The following is a 17,978-nucleotide window of genomic DNA, read 5'->3' on the forward strand; positions in this document are numbered from 1 at the left end:
TAGTGGCCATACAACAGCATAAATATTCTTAATATCACAGAATTGATATTATTTTATGTTATGTATAAATAAAAGTGCACCCGAGGGCTGAGATTTCTCCGTGGATAAAGCGCATACCACCCAAGTGAGAAGCCCCAAGTTCAGGTCCTCACCATCCATGGAAGTGTCAGCTGAGCGTGGCAGCTAGCTGCCTATGATGCCAGGCAGGCAGAGACGCAGGATACAAGGGATTCCTGGAGCAGGCTGATTAGCAAGACTAGCCAGAGTATGAGACCCCGCCTCAGTGAATAAAGTGGAAAGCAATGGAGGAACACATTCAACTTCAACCTCTGGCCTCCACAGTCACCAGGAGGCAGATACCAACACAGGGCAAGTAGGTCTGGTGCACAGAGAGGGAGCCATAACACACCATACCTGAATTTCAAGCTCGGCAATGTGCTGCTGCAGTTCAGCCACGGCGGCTATGCTATCAGCTTCCCGGAGTCTCACAGCCATGACTTCCTCTTTGTTCTGCAGCACCAAGAAAAACACAGGAATAAACCAGCGGAGTTTGGAACTGAGATTTTTCAGATTGTACAAAATATTAAGGTGCATAAAGTGCACTAATATTACCCAGCAGTTGTCTGAGAAAGCACCTATAATGATGCAGTCAGCTATAAACACCCACACCCAAAGGGACAAAAACAACTTATAAGTGACCATCTATCAGTTCAAATCAGATGTTACCTCCAAATGAACCTGTGTGAAATTTATTTAAAAAAAAAGAAAAAAAGAAAAAGAAAAACTTTGGAGGTCAGAGTATTTTGGACTGAAACTGGGGATTATAGGCTTGTAATATTTTAAGTGAAAATATTCAAACTCATTTATAGAGTAAAACTAATGTTGATAATACAGATATTAAGACACTTTGTATAAATGGAAAATAAAATGAGCTTTAATGGTTACTCACCAACAAACCCTAAGCTTTAATCATATAAAACTTAATGAAAATAAATCTAATTTATGAGACTAAGGGACTGGCTTCTTTGAAAAGATTATAGTTGTTACTGAATTGTTGCACTCTCACAGGGAAATGTGACAAGTACCAGGTGCTAGAATAACAATTAGTACACCAATATTAATTACCAGGGTCTATGGGATCTAAAGAAGGCTGAACCAATTTAGAGTTCACATACAAGGAGGACATCAGAGTTAGTATCCTCAGTATATTTTACGGGGTACTAATGAACAAATAAAACCTAAGTGGAAATTCTATCAGTCTGCTCAGTCCTCTACTGTCCTGAGTTTTTAATCCATTACTTAGAAAAACTCAAAGCAAGTATCTTCATGTCCAAATTCCACAAACACTTCAAAAGAACATTGTATTTGGTTAGTTCTCTGTTACAGACAAATCACAAGGACGACGTGGCAACATAAAGTCTATCGCTACCAGTGTGACAAATCATCCAATGTAACCTCAATGTGCACCACTTCATTTTTAAATTAGCCCCATTCTACATCTTAAAAGGGTCAATTCTTGAGTTAACACAATTGTCAATACTGCCTACAGATTTCTTCAGTCTAAATTCTAACAGCCATGAATATTTATTAGGATGTAATTTCATCTCTGGATTTCGGTGACACTGATAAACCACTCAAGCTGCACTCTTGGTTTTTAATGACACCAGAGCAAGTTGATGGAATTACAGTTTTATGTGTGCCACTGGAAGTCAGTTCTCAGAGAACAGCGAGGCTTGAATACATGAAGGGCACAGCAACTACTAAAGCAACTATGCTAAGGATATGAGTAAGTTCCTCTTCCGTCACAGCTTCCCTCCAGTGACCGACTCTAAGGTTCAGACTACACACGTCTCTTTAGTTATTCCCACACACGTTTATGTATGTGCATCCATCCTCCTCTCCTCTACAGATGCCCCGACCATCTATCTGTCCCTCTCATTAGCTAAAGCTACTACATGGTCTTTTTGTGAAAAAATTTCAATTTATTTCAAATACTTGTAGTGATTTTGAACAAAAAGCTTCATGTAACACAAACAGATTAAAAGAATGGAAAATGTACTCATTTTTCTTAATTTACCTGTACACACACACATTCCTCCTTCTCTCTCTGTTACCCAGAAAGCATATCAGTACTGACTGCTTCAACCTCTCCAATTACCTGCATTTTCAGGTACAAGCTAGGTTTTAAAGAGACACTAGTCAAAAGAAACTTTGAAAAGCCACTCTAGTCTAAGCCAGTGTAAGACAGTAACTTAACCACGTCCAAAGTTAAAAACGAGGTGTCTTGCTGGGCAGTGGTGGCGCACGCCTTTAATCCCAGCACTCAGGAGGCAGAGGCAGGTGGATCTCTGTGAGTTCGAGACCAGCCTGGTCTACAACAGCTAGTTCCAGGACAGCCTCAAAGCCACAGAGAAATTCTGTCTCAATAAATAGATAGATAGATAGATAGATAGATAGATAGATAGATAGATAGATAGATAGATGAGGTGTCTTCCTTGCAATTCACCCTCTGAACAAGATAATCTAACCTTGTCTGAAAATTTAATCTAGCTGCGATCCCAGCAATGAGAGGCAGAGGGAAAAGAATCAATGAGATTTTGAAATCACTTTAGTCTATACAGCAAGCTCCAGACTAGTCAGGGCCATTATCTTGAAAGCCTGTCTCAAAAAGACAAAACACAATCATGATAAATAAGTCTATAAAAGGCATCGTTACACGACATTTACCTTGCATTCCATCTCTGCCTGTCTGCGCTTTGCCTCACTTAACTGGGTAAGCAATCCTTTGTTCTTCGCAGAAAGGGAATGTACCTTCTCCTGCAAACTGGTCACCTCTTGTTCTGCTCTTCGAAGTTGGTTACTATTGATCTGATTCTAATGGGAAATATAAATAGACTCACTATAGAATCAAGACTGGACATTTTTAATGAACTTTTATCTGTAAATCTTACACTTTAACAGTCTTAAACTATTTAAAATGTTTATTAAAAATTGGATAAAAGATATAAAAACAAACCCTCAGTCAAGTGTGCAGCACATATAATTCCAACACTCGGGAGGCTGAGGAAGGACTATCAAGTGAGTTCAAGGACAACCTGTGGTACAGTGTGAATCCCAGGACAGCCGACACTACACAGCAAGACTCATGTCTCAAACATAAACCTTTAAAACAAAAAAACTGAACCCTCCAAAAGAAAATTAAAAATTATAATCAACATAACAGTCAGGCATGGTAGCATACATCTGTAATCCCAGGATTTCGAAGGTGGAGGCAGGAGGACCAGGAATTCTAGGTTAGCTTTGTCTCTATAATATAGAATTTGAGATTAGCCTGGGCTACACGAGTCCATGCTTCAAAACACTAGAAATACTTAAACAAAAATTTAAACCTAAATATACCATTTATACAAAAAAAAAATTCTATAAACTATGAAGACCTTCACATACGACCTAGAGGCGGGTATCTCTGAACCCTGGGGACATACATGAGGAGATAAAGCACAAACTCTCTCACATCACCCTGTGTGTCACATGCCCTATAGTCCCCAGCGTCTGTCTAATGAAGCTTCTTTTCAAGGACGCAGAGTGGGATTTCCTGTGCTCGGTCACAGACAGCTTTCAAGTCTGGCTTTGACCCTTGATGATTAAGAATCTCTAAGTCTCTAGTTCTCTTGTCCATACGAAAATACTTGCTATGTTTTTACTTGGACATCTCCAGAACTATATGAACAGCATATATGTGGCAAGATCTCTGTGAACGTGTATTCTCCGGTCTTGGACAAGTTATTTAATCCTACCAAATTCCAGTATACTGGAAAAATAGGTGGACACGACTACTGGCCCTCTGGCTGTGTCGAAAGATTATGTGAGGAAGGTATATGGAAGGGTTCCTGCAGAAAAATGGGCACAGTGGACGCTCAGTTCGTTCAGTCCACTGTCATCTGATTCATTCTACCTCATTCCATGAAAAATGGCATTGCCTCCACTTTTAATGGGGAATAAATCGGGTAATTCCACATATAGACTCCAAAACTATCTTCCACTGCCAAATTTCTTCACTTTTTCTTATCTTCTGACCACACTCAGAAGAATACCTATCAAAACCATCACCTGTAAGTCTATTCTTACTCATTTTTACTTTGTGAATTCTGACTGCAAATTATAATGGGCATTTTAGTACTGAGTTCAAAATGTCCTACAATCTTTGTTATATGTGCTACACCTGAAACAGATGGATATTCCTTCAATATAGCTGCAAAGAATCTCAAGATGAAAACACTTCCCACAACTAAATATAAAACCACATTTCAAGACTTAACTGTGGGTTAGAAACAGTGACAAAAAAGACAAGCGTATAGTTTAAGAATTCCTCATAATAAGGAAATTATATGAGGACTTTACATAAATAAATGCTTAAAATTATTAAAGAGACAAAAAGGAAGAGCTGGGCATGGTAGCACATGCATTTAATCCCAGCACTCGGGAGGCAGAGGCAGGTAGATCTCTGTGAGTTTGAGGCCAGTTTGGTCTGTAGAGCGAGTTCCAGGACAGCCAGGACTATACAAAGAAACCGTGTCTAGGGAAAAAGAAAGGGGGGGGGGGAGAGAAGAAAAAGCATTAGGCAAGAAAGTAGTAGGAGAAACATCCAGGAGTAGCACAGGGAGACACGCATATTGTCTCGGCATGTGACAGGCTAAGTCAGGAGTAGCCACCTGCAGTATTTAGAGCCATTTTAAAGTATAAGCAGGGAGGGGAGGAAGAGTGAATTTGACCAAAACACCCTGTTCTCATTTTTTTGTTTTGTTTTGTTTTGTTTTTTTGAGCTAGTGTCTTGCTATGTAGCCTGGGTGGGTCTAAAACTCACAACCTTCCCGCTTTTACCTGCTGAGTGTTGTAAATATGTCACCAGACCTGGCTAAATTTTGCAAATTTAAGAACTAATCAAATAGAATTTCTAAAGATCAATATAACTACTGAAATTAAAAATTCAATGAGGGACTGGATAGATGGCTTGGTGGGTTAGATGCTTGTCATGTATGACCATGTAGATTTGAGTTTCCATCTCTAGTGTTCAAGTATAGGTGGCACATGCTGGCTCGTATTTGCTTTACCTGGCACAGGACCAGCACACACTGCTGTCTTTGGAAGAAGAGGCAGTAATATGTTCTGGACCGAGGACTACAGCCACTGGTGGGCAGAAGCGTTAGAAGGCCAAATACCGCAGTTACAAAAGCAAATGGCAGCTATATCAGAAAATGAGAAGAAACCTTGCCACTCCAACTCCCAGCAACGAGTAACAGAGAATAACACTGCTGGAAATAGTCCCAATTCCAGGGTATGATAAGTTTCTGAGAAAAGCCCTCTGGGAAACCAGCTCTGTGATGATATTTTGTTCATGATCTAATAAAGCTTGCCTGAAGATCAGAATGCAAAGCTAGTCACAGACATAGAGGCCAGGCAGTGGTGGTATACACCTTAATCCCAGCAGGCACACTAGTTAGCCATAGAAGTTGGACAGTAGTGGTGCACGCCTTTAATCCCAGCACTAGAGAAGTATACAAGACAGGAGCAGGGTTTCATGCAGCATTCACTCTCCAGCCACCACAAGGGTTTGTGGAGACACGATTGCCCTTTTGGTCTGAGTAGAGGTAAGAGCTAGTGGCTGGCTGCTTTGCTTTTCTGATCTTCAATCTGAACCCCAGTATTTGTCTCAGGGTTTTTATTATTTGTGCTACACAGCCCTCATTCTGAAAATGAGGTATTGCCAAAGGGATTTGAACCCTGTGGTGCATGGTATACAACCACAGAGCAAACCTCAGCTCAGAACATCTGACAGTATTAATTCAACTCTGCCACATGAAAGGCCCGGCAGCAGGAAATGTGGACCCATTTCTAGGCACCAAATCTACCTACCTTAGTTACTGTCCTATACAAGATACCCAATTGCTGCTGACACCTTCCCTGTGCTGTATCCTTTTCAATGTATATTTGTGGGGGCACATGATGAAAATGGGCGCAAAAACTTACAAAGCCATGTGAAAAGGCAAGGAAGAAACAAGGAGAGATTTAACAAGAGACAGTACAGTGTACAAAAGCAGTCTTGCATCTGACACAGAAGTGAATCATCTCACGGGGAACTTAGCATAGTTATGAGGGGTAAGAGAAAGTGAGGTGTGTGCACAGACATATTGCCAATACCACCAGGAAAAGGAGAACCCAGCCAAACATCTTCGAAAGAAAAGCAGTGTCAGTCCTTTAAAATGGAGAAGTAGATGCCAACAAGACGGCTCATGGGGTCAAGAGTGCATGCTACTCTTGCAGAGCACCCACACCAATGGCACACAGCCACCTGCTGTAACTTCAGCTCCAAGGCATCCCATACCTCTGGCCTCCTTGAGTACCTGACTCACAAGCTCATACCCCCACACATATACAATTAAAGAAAAGCTTGAAACCTGGGGGGTGGGGGAAGTCTTCCTCAAACAACAACAACAACAACAAAACAACAAAAAAGGAAATCTATTGCCAGCAGAGGAGCACAAAATGTCTTCAAAACGAGATGTGATAATGCCAAACCTGAATCTTAGTAACTGGGAGGCAGGAGGCGGGAGGATGTCTGTGAGTCCAATGCCAGAGCTGCATAGCTACCCTGTCTCAAAAAGCAAAACAAAACAAGTCTGTACGCAGAAATAAAGAGACACCAGACAGAAACACAATCTACATGAAGGGGAGTCAACTGAAAGAAACATGCATTTCACTAGGGCAAAATAACACTCAATTAAGACAAAATTATTCACATAATTTATATGACAATCATAGTTTAAAGGTTAGGAAGGTCCAACAACATGCTGCAGTTACTATGTACAAATTCAAAGCAGACAATCTGTTGCCTCTAACTCAACATTTATTATTTGAAGGCAGCACTATTGTAAAACACAAAGCAACCACTAAGGATCTGCTTGAAGGGACACTAAACAAGTCAAACCAAATAAACCCAAGAGATAAAGAAAAGGAAGGAATAAAAGACTCAACAAACAGTACCACAAAATATGAACTAAGCAGGGAGGGCAGTTATAAGAAAACTGTGAGGTCAGACATTTGTAGTTTTACTGAGATAAACCGCATTTCTAAAACTACCTCAACTAAGCATAGAGTTTGGTAGTTTTTAGCATATTCTGTGTTAAAAAAAATTGTCAAACTCAATGTTATAAGTTCCTATATGTGTATCAGAAATGTAAGTACACAAGTAATGTAGAAAGACAAAAAGATGAGGCAATTATAGTGCAGTTTAAATTATGACTGTAAGTACCCCAAACTTTATCCAGAAACAGGAATGCATTTTGAGTGTTTCTGTGAATATGTTCTGTGTCACAGCATTTTGAGTGTCTGTGTATATGTTCTGTAACAGCATTTTGAGTGTTTCTGTGTGTATATGTTCTGTGTCACAGCATTTTGAGTGTCTGTGTATATGTTCTGTGTCACAGCATTTTGAGTGTTTCTGTGTGTATATGTTCTGTGTCACAGCATTTTGAGTGTTTCTGTGTGTATATGTTCTGTGTCACAGCATTTTGAGTGTTTCTGTGTGTATATGTTCTGTGTCACAGCATTTTGAGTGTTTCTGTGTGTATATGTTCTGTGTCACAGCATTTTGAGTGTTTCTGTGTGTATATGTTCTGTGTCACAGCATTTTGAGTGTTTCTGTGTGTATATGTTCTGTGTCACAGCATTTTGAGTGTTTCTGTGTGTATATGTTCTGTGTCACAGCATTTTGAGTGTTTCTGTGTGTATATGTTCTGTGTCACAGCATTTTGAGTGTTTCTGTGTGTATATGTTCTGTGTCACAGCATTTTGAGTGTTTCTGTGTGTATATGTTCTGTGTCACAGCATTTTGAGTGTTTCTGTGTGTATATGTTCTGTGTCACAGCATTTTGAGTGTTTCTGTGTGCATATGTTCTGTGTCACAGCATTTTGAGTGTTTCTGTGTGTATATGTTCTGTGTCACAGCATTTTGAGTGTTTCTGTGTGTATATGTTCTGTGTCACAGCATTTTGAGTGTTTCTGTGTGCATATGTTCTGTGTCACAGCATTTTGAGTGTTTCTGTGTGTATATGTTCTGTGTCACAGCATTTTGAGTGTTTCTGTGTATATGTTCTGTGTCACAGCATTTTGAGTGTTTCTGTGTATATGTTCTGTGTCACAGCATTTTGAGTGTTTCTGTGTGTATATGTTCTGTGTCACAGCATTTTGAGTGTTTCTGTGTGTATATGTTCTGTGTCACAGCATTTTGAGTGTTTCTGTGTGTATATGTTCTGTGTCACAGCATTTTGAGTGTTTCTGTGTGTATATGTTCTGTGTCACAGCATTTTGAGTGTTTCTGTGTGTATATGTTCTGTGTCACAGCATTTTGAGTGTTTCTGTGTATATGTTCTGTGTCACAGCATTTTGAGTGTGTGTATATGTTCTGTGTCACAGCATTTTGAGTGTTTCTGTGTATATGTTCTGTGTCACAGCATTTTGAGTGTTTCTGTGTGTATATGTTCTGTGTCACAGCATTTTGAGTGTTTCTGTGTGTATATGTTCTGTGTCACAGCATTTTGAGTGTTTCTGTGTGTATATGTTCTGTGTCACAGCATTTTGAGTGTGTGTATATGTTCTGTGTCACAGCATTTTGAGTGTTTCTGTGTGTATATGTTCTGTGTCACAGCATTTTGAGTGTTTCTGTGTGTATATGTTCTGTGTCACAGCATTTTGAGTGTTTCTGTGTGTATATGTTCTGTGTCACAGCATTTTGAGTGTTTCTGTGTGTATATGTTCTGTGTCACAGCATTTTGAGTGTTTCTGTGTGCATATGTTCTGTGTCACAGCATTTTGAGTGTTTCTGTGTGCATATGTTCTGTGTCACAGCATTTTGAGTGTTTCTGTGTGTATATGTTCTGTGTCACAGCATTTTGAGTGTTTCTGTGTGTATATGTTCTGTGTCACAGCATTTTGAGTGTTTCTGTGTGCATATGTTCTGTGTCACAGCATTTTGAGTGTTTCTGTGTGTATATGTTCTGTGTCACAGCATTTTGAGTGTTTCTGTGTGTATATGTTCTGTGTCACAGCATTTTGAGTGTTTCTGTGTGTATATGTTCTGTGTCACAGCATTTTGAGTGTTTCTGTGTGTATATGTTCTGTGTCACAGCATTTTGAGTGTTTCTGTGTGTATATGTTCTGTGTCACAGCATTTTGAGTGTTTCTGTGTGTATATGTTCTGTGTCACAGCATTTTGAGTGTTTCTGTGTGTATATGTTCTGTGTCACAGCATTTTGAGTGTTTCTGTGTGTATATGTTCTGTGTCACAGCATTTTGAGTGTTTCTGTGTGTATATGTTCTGTGTCACAGCATTTTGAGTGTTTCTGTGTGTATATGTTCTGTGTCACAGCATTTTGAGTGTTTCTGTGTGTATATGTTCTGTGTCACAGCATTTTGAGTGTTTCTGTGTGTATATGTTCTGTGTCACAGCATTTTGAGTGTTTCTGTGTGTATATGTTCTGTGTCACAGCATTTTGAGTGTTTCTGTGTGTATATGTTCTGTGTCACAGCATTTTGAGTGTTTCTGTGTGCATATGTTCTGTGTCACAGCATTTTGAGTGTTTCTGTGTGTATATGTTCTGTGTCACAGCATTTTGAGTGTTTCTGTGTGTATATGTTCTGTGTCACAGCATTTTGAGTGTTTCTGTGTGTATATGTTCTGTGTCACAGCATTTTGAGTGTTTCTGTGTGCATATGTTCTGTGTCACAGCATTTTGAGTGTTTCTGTGTGCATATGTTCTGTGTCACAGCATTTTGAGTGTTTCTGTGTGTATATGTTCTGTGTCACAGCATTTTGAGTGTTTCTGTGTGTATATGTTCTGTGTCACAGCATTTTGAGTGTTTCTGTGTGTATATGTTCTGTGTCACAGCATTTTGAGTGTTTCTGTGTGTATATGTTCTGTGTCACAGCATTTTGAGTGTTTCTGTGTGTATATGTTCTGTGTCACAGCATTTTGAGTGTTTCTGTGTATATGTTCTGTGTCACAGCATTTTGAGTGTTTCTGTGTGTATATGTTCTGTGTCACAGCATTTTGAGTGTTTCTGTGTGTATATGTTCTGTGTCACAGCATTTTGAGTGTTTCTGTGTGTATATGTTCTGTGTCACAGCATTTTGAGTGTTTCTGTGTGTATATGTTCTGTGTCACAGCATTTTGAGTGTTTCTGTGTGTATATGTTCTGTGTCACAGCATTTTGAGTGTTTCTGTGTGTATATGTTCTGTGTCACAGCATTTTGAGTGTTTCTGTGTGTATATGTTCTGTGTCACAGCATTTTGAGTGTTTCTGTGTGTATATGTTCTGTGTCACAGCATTTTGAGTGTTTCTGTGTGTATATGTTCTGTGTCACAGCATTTTGAGTGTTTCTGTGTGTATATGTTCTGTGTCACAGCATTTTGAGTGTTTCTGTGTGTATATGTTCTGTGTCACAGCATTTTGAGTGTTTCTGTGTGTATATGTTCTGTGTCACAGCATTTTGAGTGTTTCTGTGTGCATATGTTCTGTGTCACAGCATTTTGAGTGTTTCTGTGTGCATATGTTCTGTGTCACAGCATTTTGAGTGTTTCTGTGTGTATATGTTCTGTGTCACAGCATTTTGAGTGTTTCTGTGTGTATATGTTCTGTGTCACAGCATTTTGAGTGTTTCTGTGTGCATATGTTCTGTGTCACAGCATTTTGAGTGTTTCTGTGTGTATATGTTCTGTGTCACAGCATTTTGAGTGTTTCTGTGTGCATATGTTCTGTGTCACAGCATTTTGAGTGTTTCTGTGTGTATATGTTCTGTGTCACAGCATTTTGAGTGTTTCTGTGTGTATATGTTCTGTGTCACAGCATTTTGAGTGTTTCTGTGTGTATATGTTCTGTGTCACAGCATTTTGAGTGTTTCTGTGTGTATATGTTCTGTGTCACAGCATTTTGAGTGTTTCTGTGTGTATATGTTCTGTGTCACAGCATTTTGAGTGTTTCTGTGTGTATATGTTCTGTGTCACAGCATTTTGAGTGTTTCTGTGTGTATATGTTCTGTGTCACAGCATTTTGAGTGTTTCTGTGTGTATATGTTCTGTGTCACAGCATTTTGAGTGTTTCTGTGTGTATATGTTCTGTGTCACAGCATTTTGAGTGTTTCTGTGTGTATATGTTCTGTGTCACAGCATTTTGAGTGTTTCTGTGTGTATATGTTCTGTGTCACAGCATTTTGAGTGTTTCTGTGTGTATATGTTCTGTGTCACAGCATTTTGAGTGTTTCTGTGTGTATATGTTCTGTGTCACAGCATTTTGAGTGTTTCTGTGTGTATATGTTCTGTGTCACAGCATTTTGAGTGTTTCTGTGTGTATATGTTCTGTGTCACAGCATTTTGAGTGTTTCTGTGTGTATATGTTCTGTGTCACAGCATTTTGAGTGTTTCTGTGTGCATATGTTCTGTGTCACACAGCTGTTTTAGTGCTTTGAAAATCCCACCTCAGAATAACTGCTCTGTTTTTGCAGTCATGTATTTTGCTCTATGCATTTAAAATCACTATCCTGACAAGGTAAGAGTTCCAAATGATCCAGACGGCAACAGTGTTCAAAGCACAAAGAGAGACCATCACACTAAATAAACTCCTGGAAAAAACACAAACTCACACATGAATGCTCAGAGTAGAGCTATTTTCAACATAGAATGTGCATATAGAAAGAGGACAGCGGTTCAATACACTGGGATATACTCAGCAGTCAAAGTTCTGAAAGTGTTTTCCATGAAGGAATTGGAGTGACACATACCAACATGAACAAATTCTGGACAGTGACTACATGGACCCTCACGATAATGTTGCAGCTAACTATACGCCACTATCATTGTACCATAGCTTTTTTTTTTTTTTTTTTGACTTTTCAAAAAACTTCATGATTACTACCAGTCCAAGGTCTTAGCATTTACAAACCAGAGACCCATAGGAAAATCTAGCACAAGTCTCAGCTGCCTGTACAGCATAGTTTGAAACACGTGTCCTCTAGAAAGCCACTCCCCAGATTACCTAGTTGTAGTTAAATGTCCTCTCATATGTGGGGTAGCAACTTGTCTCTCACTCTGAACTTAGGTTTGGTTTCTGGGTCATATTTGCTACAGTCTGTGACATCTGACTGCTCAGCTGTCCATCCTTTAATGACTGGGCAACACTTCATGTTTCAAAGGTTCTCCAAACCATGTCTGGAATTTGACTCACACCCCCCACCACCACATATACAAATACACACATATATGTGTATAAATTTTGTTCATAAAACTTCCCACAGAGTAGTAGTAGTACTAGCCTTTAATCCCAGCACTTGGGAGGCAGAGGCAGTTGGATCTCTGTGAGTTCAAGGCCCGCCTGATCTACAGAGCGAGTTCCAGGACAGCCAAGGCTACACTGAGAAAACTGTCTCAGAAAACTAAACAAACAAACAAACAAATAAATAAATGAAGCCTCCCTTTATAAAATCTGACTTCTCATAATTTTAGCCTCTCACATATTTTATTTATTTTCAATAAAACTTCATTGAATTTCAACAAAACCTTTTGAGAAAGTAACTGGATGATATGAAACCAGTTATGTTTATCCTAAAGAAACTGAATATTCACACTGGCATGCCTGGCACGGAATCACCGTATTTGTTCACTAGAATACAGAATGAGACGGAAGTAAACTGCGCCCCCTACTGACTGAAAAAATACTCTGAAAATCAGTAATAAGCACTGTTGCCCTTCCCTATGTATCCATGAATTCAGACTGCTGACTGAAATATTTTTTTATTGTATCCTGTACTGCATATATGCAGACTTCTCTTGTAATTATACCCTAGATAATCGAGTGTAACAATCATTTCTATTGCTTCTGTGTTTTATTATACATCATACCTGGGGATGGTTTCAAGTATACTAGAGAATGCACATAGGTTACACACAAATGATAAACCATTTTATTTAAGGAACTTGGGCATCTGAAGATCCCACAATCTGCACCGTGGATCCCACAGGACAACTTTATGTGAAATACAGGTCACAAAAACATAATTCATAAAAGCCCAATTTACAATGCAAACAAGTTTTGTCAGTAAAACAACCTGCACATCTTAGGGCACACACATTTAGGACAGGGTGCAACACAGAGAAGGGACCTGAGGAGCTAATTCCAGACTTACATTTTAAACTAATTACTCAGGGTCACATTCCATAACAGTTGACATCTGTGATTCTCTGTTGAAAATGTATGGAGAAAGAGAAGAGCATCTGCTGCTAAACACCCTGAGATGCACAGGCTAGCTACATAAACAACTTCTAGCCCAAATGCTACGCATTCAGGTTGAGGAACCTTGCTCTATATGAATTTCCCTTCTTAATTTGTGCAATCAGCCAACACTAATAAACCCAGATGGAGTCTGGCTTGCTTAAAATGTATCGAAGGGTCAAAGCAGAGATTAAACCTCTGGGGAAAAAATGTGTATGCCTATAATCCCAGCACTGGGAAGGTTGGGGCTGGTTTGTCACTAGTTTGAGACTAATTCAGGCTACAGAGTGAACAACAAGCCAGCCAGGGACATTGCACACCCTGTCTGGAAAAAGAAGAAAAAAAAACCAAAACCCAAAACAAACAAAGCTAAAACAAAATAGGGCTGGCGCAATGGCTGTGAGCAAGAGTGCTTGGTGAACAAGCATAAAGGCCCGAGTTTAGATGGTCAGCACTTGTGTAAAAGGTGGGCTCACATTTGAACCTAGAGCTAGGGTGTTGGGGACATGGGCAGGAAAATTACTGGAGCTTGCTGGCCAGCTAGCTTAATTGTAAAAAAATGTAAGTTGCCACCATTCCAGGTTCAATGACAGACCCTATCTCAAGAGAGTAAGAGCAGGAAACTTTCAGTTTTCTGCATGAAGACTAGAAAACTGCTGTCTAGACTTCACCTTTTACCTTAATTCTAAGGATGAAACAATGTTAATTTTTTTACTGATTTACCACTCCCTAAACACAATGGCATGGAATTTAAATTTCCTATTTAAAACCTAGATTTTCACTCTTCATAACTTTATAGTATCTCCTCAATGTTATTTTTTGTAACATAAAAAAATTGAGACAATAGCTGTGTAAGACTCTGACCTAGTGCTACTTGCAAGCCAATCAGGCCTGCCCATCATACCTGTGTCTCCATTTCCATCATCCTTTGCTTCATTTCTCTTATTTCCGCCTGTGTTTCTGCTTCTCTAAGGCGAATGCTCATCAGCTCATCTTGTAACTCATTCAAAGCATTTTTCTTGGGCGGATCTTTCCATCTCGCAGAAGTTCGAGCTAAATGACGCTGAAGCATAAAACATTGTATTGCAACAAACACTTTATCAAAATAAGAGTTAACTTTATAGAGCACATATTTAAGCACTGTCCAAGATCCTTTTATTTGTTTGAGAGAAGCTTTTGCATTGTACTCCTGTTAGGTTTGGGGCTTATGATCTTCCGGCCTCAGCCACCTAAGTTGCTGGGATTCCAGATACACATAACCAGGCCCCACTTAGCTGATACTTTGTTGCAGCTGGGTACTTTTCAAAATACATTTAAAAAAAAATGACAATATCAAGGACTACTTTCTTTTGTTCTTTTAAAATTATATTACATTTTATTCGATGTTTGGGAGTACTCCATGGCACACATATGGAGCTCAGAGGACAACCTGCAAAAGTCAGTTCTCTTCCACCTTGTGAGTCCAGTGGAACCAATTCAGATTCTCAGCCTTGGTCATGCCTTGCAGCAAGTCTCTCCTTCCACTGACTGGTCTCACAGGCCCCTCAAAGACTAATTTCAGTCTTTACTAGAGGTCTCTTCCCACTCTCAGTTCAAGCCAAGATCACCATTCTGAAACAGCAGTTTTTAAAACTCCATTCTCTCCTTACATGTTGTTACTTTTTTTTTAAGCTTTTATTGATTTATTATGTATACAACATTCTGCTTCCATGTATATCTGCACACCAGAAGAGGGCACCAGATCTCATAACAGATGGTTGTGAGCCACCATGTGGTTGCTGGGAATTGAACTCAGGACCTCTGGAAGAGCAGTCAGTGCTCTTAACCTCTGAGCCATCTCTCCAGCCCCCTACATTTTGTTCTTTATCAAATTTCCCTTACAAGTCGATACATTTATAGGAATATACCTAAAGTATCATTTATTTTGTGATAAGCATTTTCAAAAGATGTCAGAAATTTACAAATATACACTGGTGCCCCCTTCAGCTGCTTCACACTTCCCAGAAATGTACCAAAACAGCAAAGCAAATCTTTGTTTGCTACATGAACAGAGTACCAAACTGCCCTCTAACAGGTCAGTCTTTGTGCAGTGAGCAACAGCTAACACAGAAGCTGACAACTGATCAAAGTGATGGAGTGGTCAGTCATAAACGACACACCTGGGTCATGCCCCTCCTCTCAAGGCTCAGGAGCCACTGTGGGAGAGGGGGTGGGGAAGCCCAGGACAAGATAATGTCTTCTGGACATGATGGGACCATCGTACTCAAGAACTCTCAGCAGCTGTGGTTGCCTGCACAAAACCTGCATAAGATGAAGCCAATCAACATTTCAGCATGAAGGGGGCAGGCTCTTGGGCTCCCACCCACAGCTAAAGAGCTACTGACAGTTGTTCTTGGACAAGGGAATGCAACCCCTGGTAGATCAATCATGCTCAAATGGCTGACTCCATACCCATGAGCGTATGGGCAGCACAGATGGGACTAGTGAGTCTAAAAGAACAAAATGAGGGTCTGACGTTGGAAGGAAAGGTAAACTGTATTATCTGGGATGATTTGGGGGAGGCATGAGGGTGAATATAATCAAAATACATCGTATACATGTACGACATTCTCAAAGGATAAAAATATTTAATAAAATGAAAAGTTTTGGACTATATAAGAAGAGTATTTCTTTATAGTTCACTAGGAAAAGGTGAACAATGCAAAAATTCAAAGCAATAAAAAATATGATCTGGTTTTCATGGGTGGTGGTGGTGCACACCTTTAATCCCAGCAGAAGGCATAGGCAGGTGGCTCTCTGTGAGTTCGAGTCCAGCCTGGTCTACAGAGCGAGTTCCAGGACGGGCTCCAAAACTACAAAGAAACCCTGCCTTGAAAAAAATTATATTAAATTAAAAAAAAAAAAAAACATGATCTGGTTTCTATTTTATCTTTTGTTTCACTTTAAGAATTATATAAAGCACATCTTAAATGTACTTCCAAGTTGTAAATGTTCTCAATTGTGACACTGAGCAAGATTTTTTTTTTTTTTTTTTTGCCTACTGTTGATCACCAGGTATTTCAAATCCATACAAACTAAGTACTTTCGTTTTAGTTCCTTTTGGAAAAGCACAAGTCTGACTTACTTGCCAGTGTTCTTCTAGATCTCTGACTTGCTGTCGGAGTTCTTTCAAACCCATAATGGCTTCCGCTTCTCTGAGCTTCACCGCGATGAGCTCCTCCTGAAGCCTTGCAATGTTGTTCTCATCAGGGAACGAGTTGTTCTTCTAAAGTCAGGGAAAAGTTGAGATTTCTTTTAAAACTTACCACATTGTTTAAAAATTAGTTTTGTATGCCTGTGTGTGCACATGCGCACATCTGTGGAGGTTGGATGATAACCTGCAGGAGTTAGTTTTCCCCTTCCACCATGTGGATTCTGGGGACTGAATTCATCTTTATTTGTATTCTTTTTTTGGTTTTTAAGACAGGGTTTCTCTGTGTAGCTTTGGAGCCTGTCCTGGAATCTGTTCTGTAGACCAGGCTGGCCTTGAACTCAGAGATCCACCTGTCTCTGACTTCCAAGTGCTGGGATTAAAGGTGTGCACCGCCGCCACCACCACCCAGCTCTCTATTTGTATCCTGAAATATGGAAATTTGTAAGAAATTAACCAGGAAGGACTGGCACTCTTAACTAAAGAAGATATCAGAAGATGAAAAGATCTCCCATGCTCATACACTGGTAGGATTAACACCAAAAATACCATCCCACCAAAGCAATCTACAGATTCAATGCAATGCCCATAAAAATTCCAATGTAATTCTTCAAAGAAATTAAAAAAATCAATCTTCAGTTTTATTAGGAAACACGAAAATATAGCTAGAAACAATACTGAATGCTAGAGCAGTAAGTACTAGAAGTGCCAACAACACCCATTGTAAGTTACATACAGAGCTGTAGTAACAATCTGACTGAACAACAAGTGGAGAATAGTCTAACTTTCAGACACAGGAAAGGATTCTCTTAATTGACAGCCTTAAAGCCATTTTTTTCTTCTGCCTTTCCACTCTCCCTTTAGAAGGGGTCCCCTGTACACCAGGCTAAGTTTAAACTGCTCCCTGTAAACCCTGAGTGCTGGGATTCAGATGTGTGTCGTCACCACACCTGGCTTCATGTGGGACAAGGGCCTGAAGTCAGGACCTCATGCATTCTAGGCAAGCACTCACCATTGAGCAACCAGTAACATTTCCTTATTTGCTGACTCATAACTAACATTCAGGTCTTATATGTAAAAAGCATCAGGTCTAATTCAGCTCTTCGGCAGGAACTCACTAAGAGTCTGCCATGGCTCCTGGCAGGTGTGGAAGCAGGCAGCGCGCAGCAGTCTTGCTTACCTTTTCTATATCCAGCAGGCGGCGCGCAGCAGTCTTGCTTACCTTTTCTATATCCAGCAGGCAGCGCGCAGCAGTCTTGCTTACCTTTTCTATATCCAGCAGGCAGCGCGCAGCAGTCTTGCTTACCTTTTCTATATCCAGCAGGCGGCGCGCAGCAGTCTTGCTTACCTTTTCTATATCCAGCAGGCGGCGCGCAGCAGTCTTGCTTACCTTTTCTATATCCAGCAGGCAGCGCGCAGCAGTCTTGCTTACCTTTTCTATATCCAGCAGGCAGCGCGCAGCAGTCTT

The 17,978-nt window shown here is 40.0% G+C and overlaps 1 protein-coding gene across 6 annotated transcripts in view; it reads right to left on the reverse strand.

The window, feature by feature from the left end:
• Evi5 (ecotropic viral integration site 5) overlaps window positions 1-17,978 on the reverse strand; it is a 130,929-nt gene that overhangs the window by 45,923 nt on the left and 67,028 nt on the right. For 5 of the 6 annotated variants that reach the window (XM_035447450.1, XM_027425919.2, XM_035447449.1 and 2 more), the window contains 4 exons: window positions 16,445-16,585; window positions 14,225-14,383; window positions 2,728-2,874; window positions 415-510 (listed from right to left, as the gene is read on the reverse strand). In XM_035447450.1, coding sequence (XP_035303341.1) covers window positions 415-510; window positions 2,728-2,874; window positions 14,225-14,383; window positions 16,445-16,585 — 543 coding nt within the window. The remainder of the gene's footprint in view (window positions 1-414; window positions 511-2,727; window positions 2,875-14,224; window positions 14,384-16,444; window positions 16,586-17,978) is intronic. The other variant, XM_027425922.2, reaches the window with a different exon arrangement.

The sequence above is a fragment of the Cricetulus griseus genome, chromosome 7 (genome assembly GCF_003668045.3).
Source record: "Cricetulus griseus strain 17A/GY chromosome 7, alternate assembly CriGri-PICRH-1.0, whole genome shotgun sequence".
In the NCBI taxonomy this organism is placed as follows: Eukaryota; Metazoa; Chordata; class Mammalia; order Rodentia; family Cricetidae; genus Cricetulus; species Cricetulus griseus.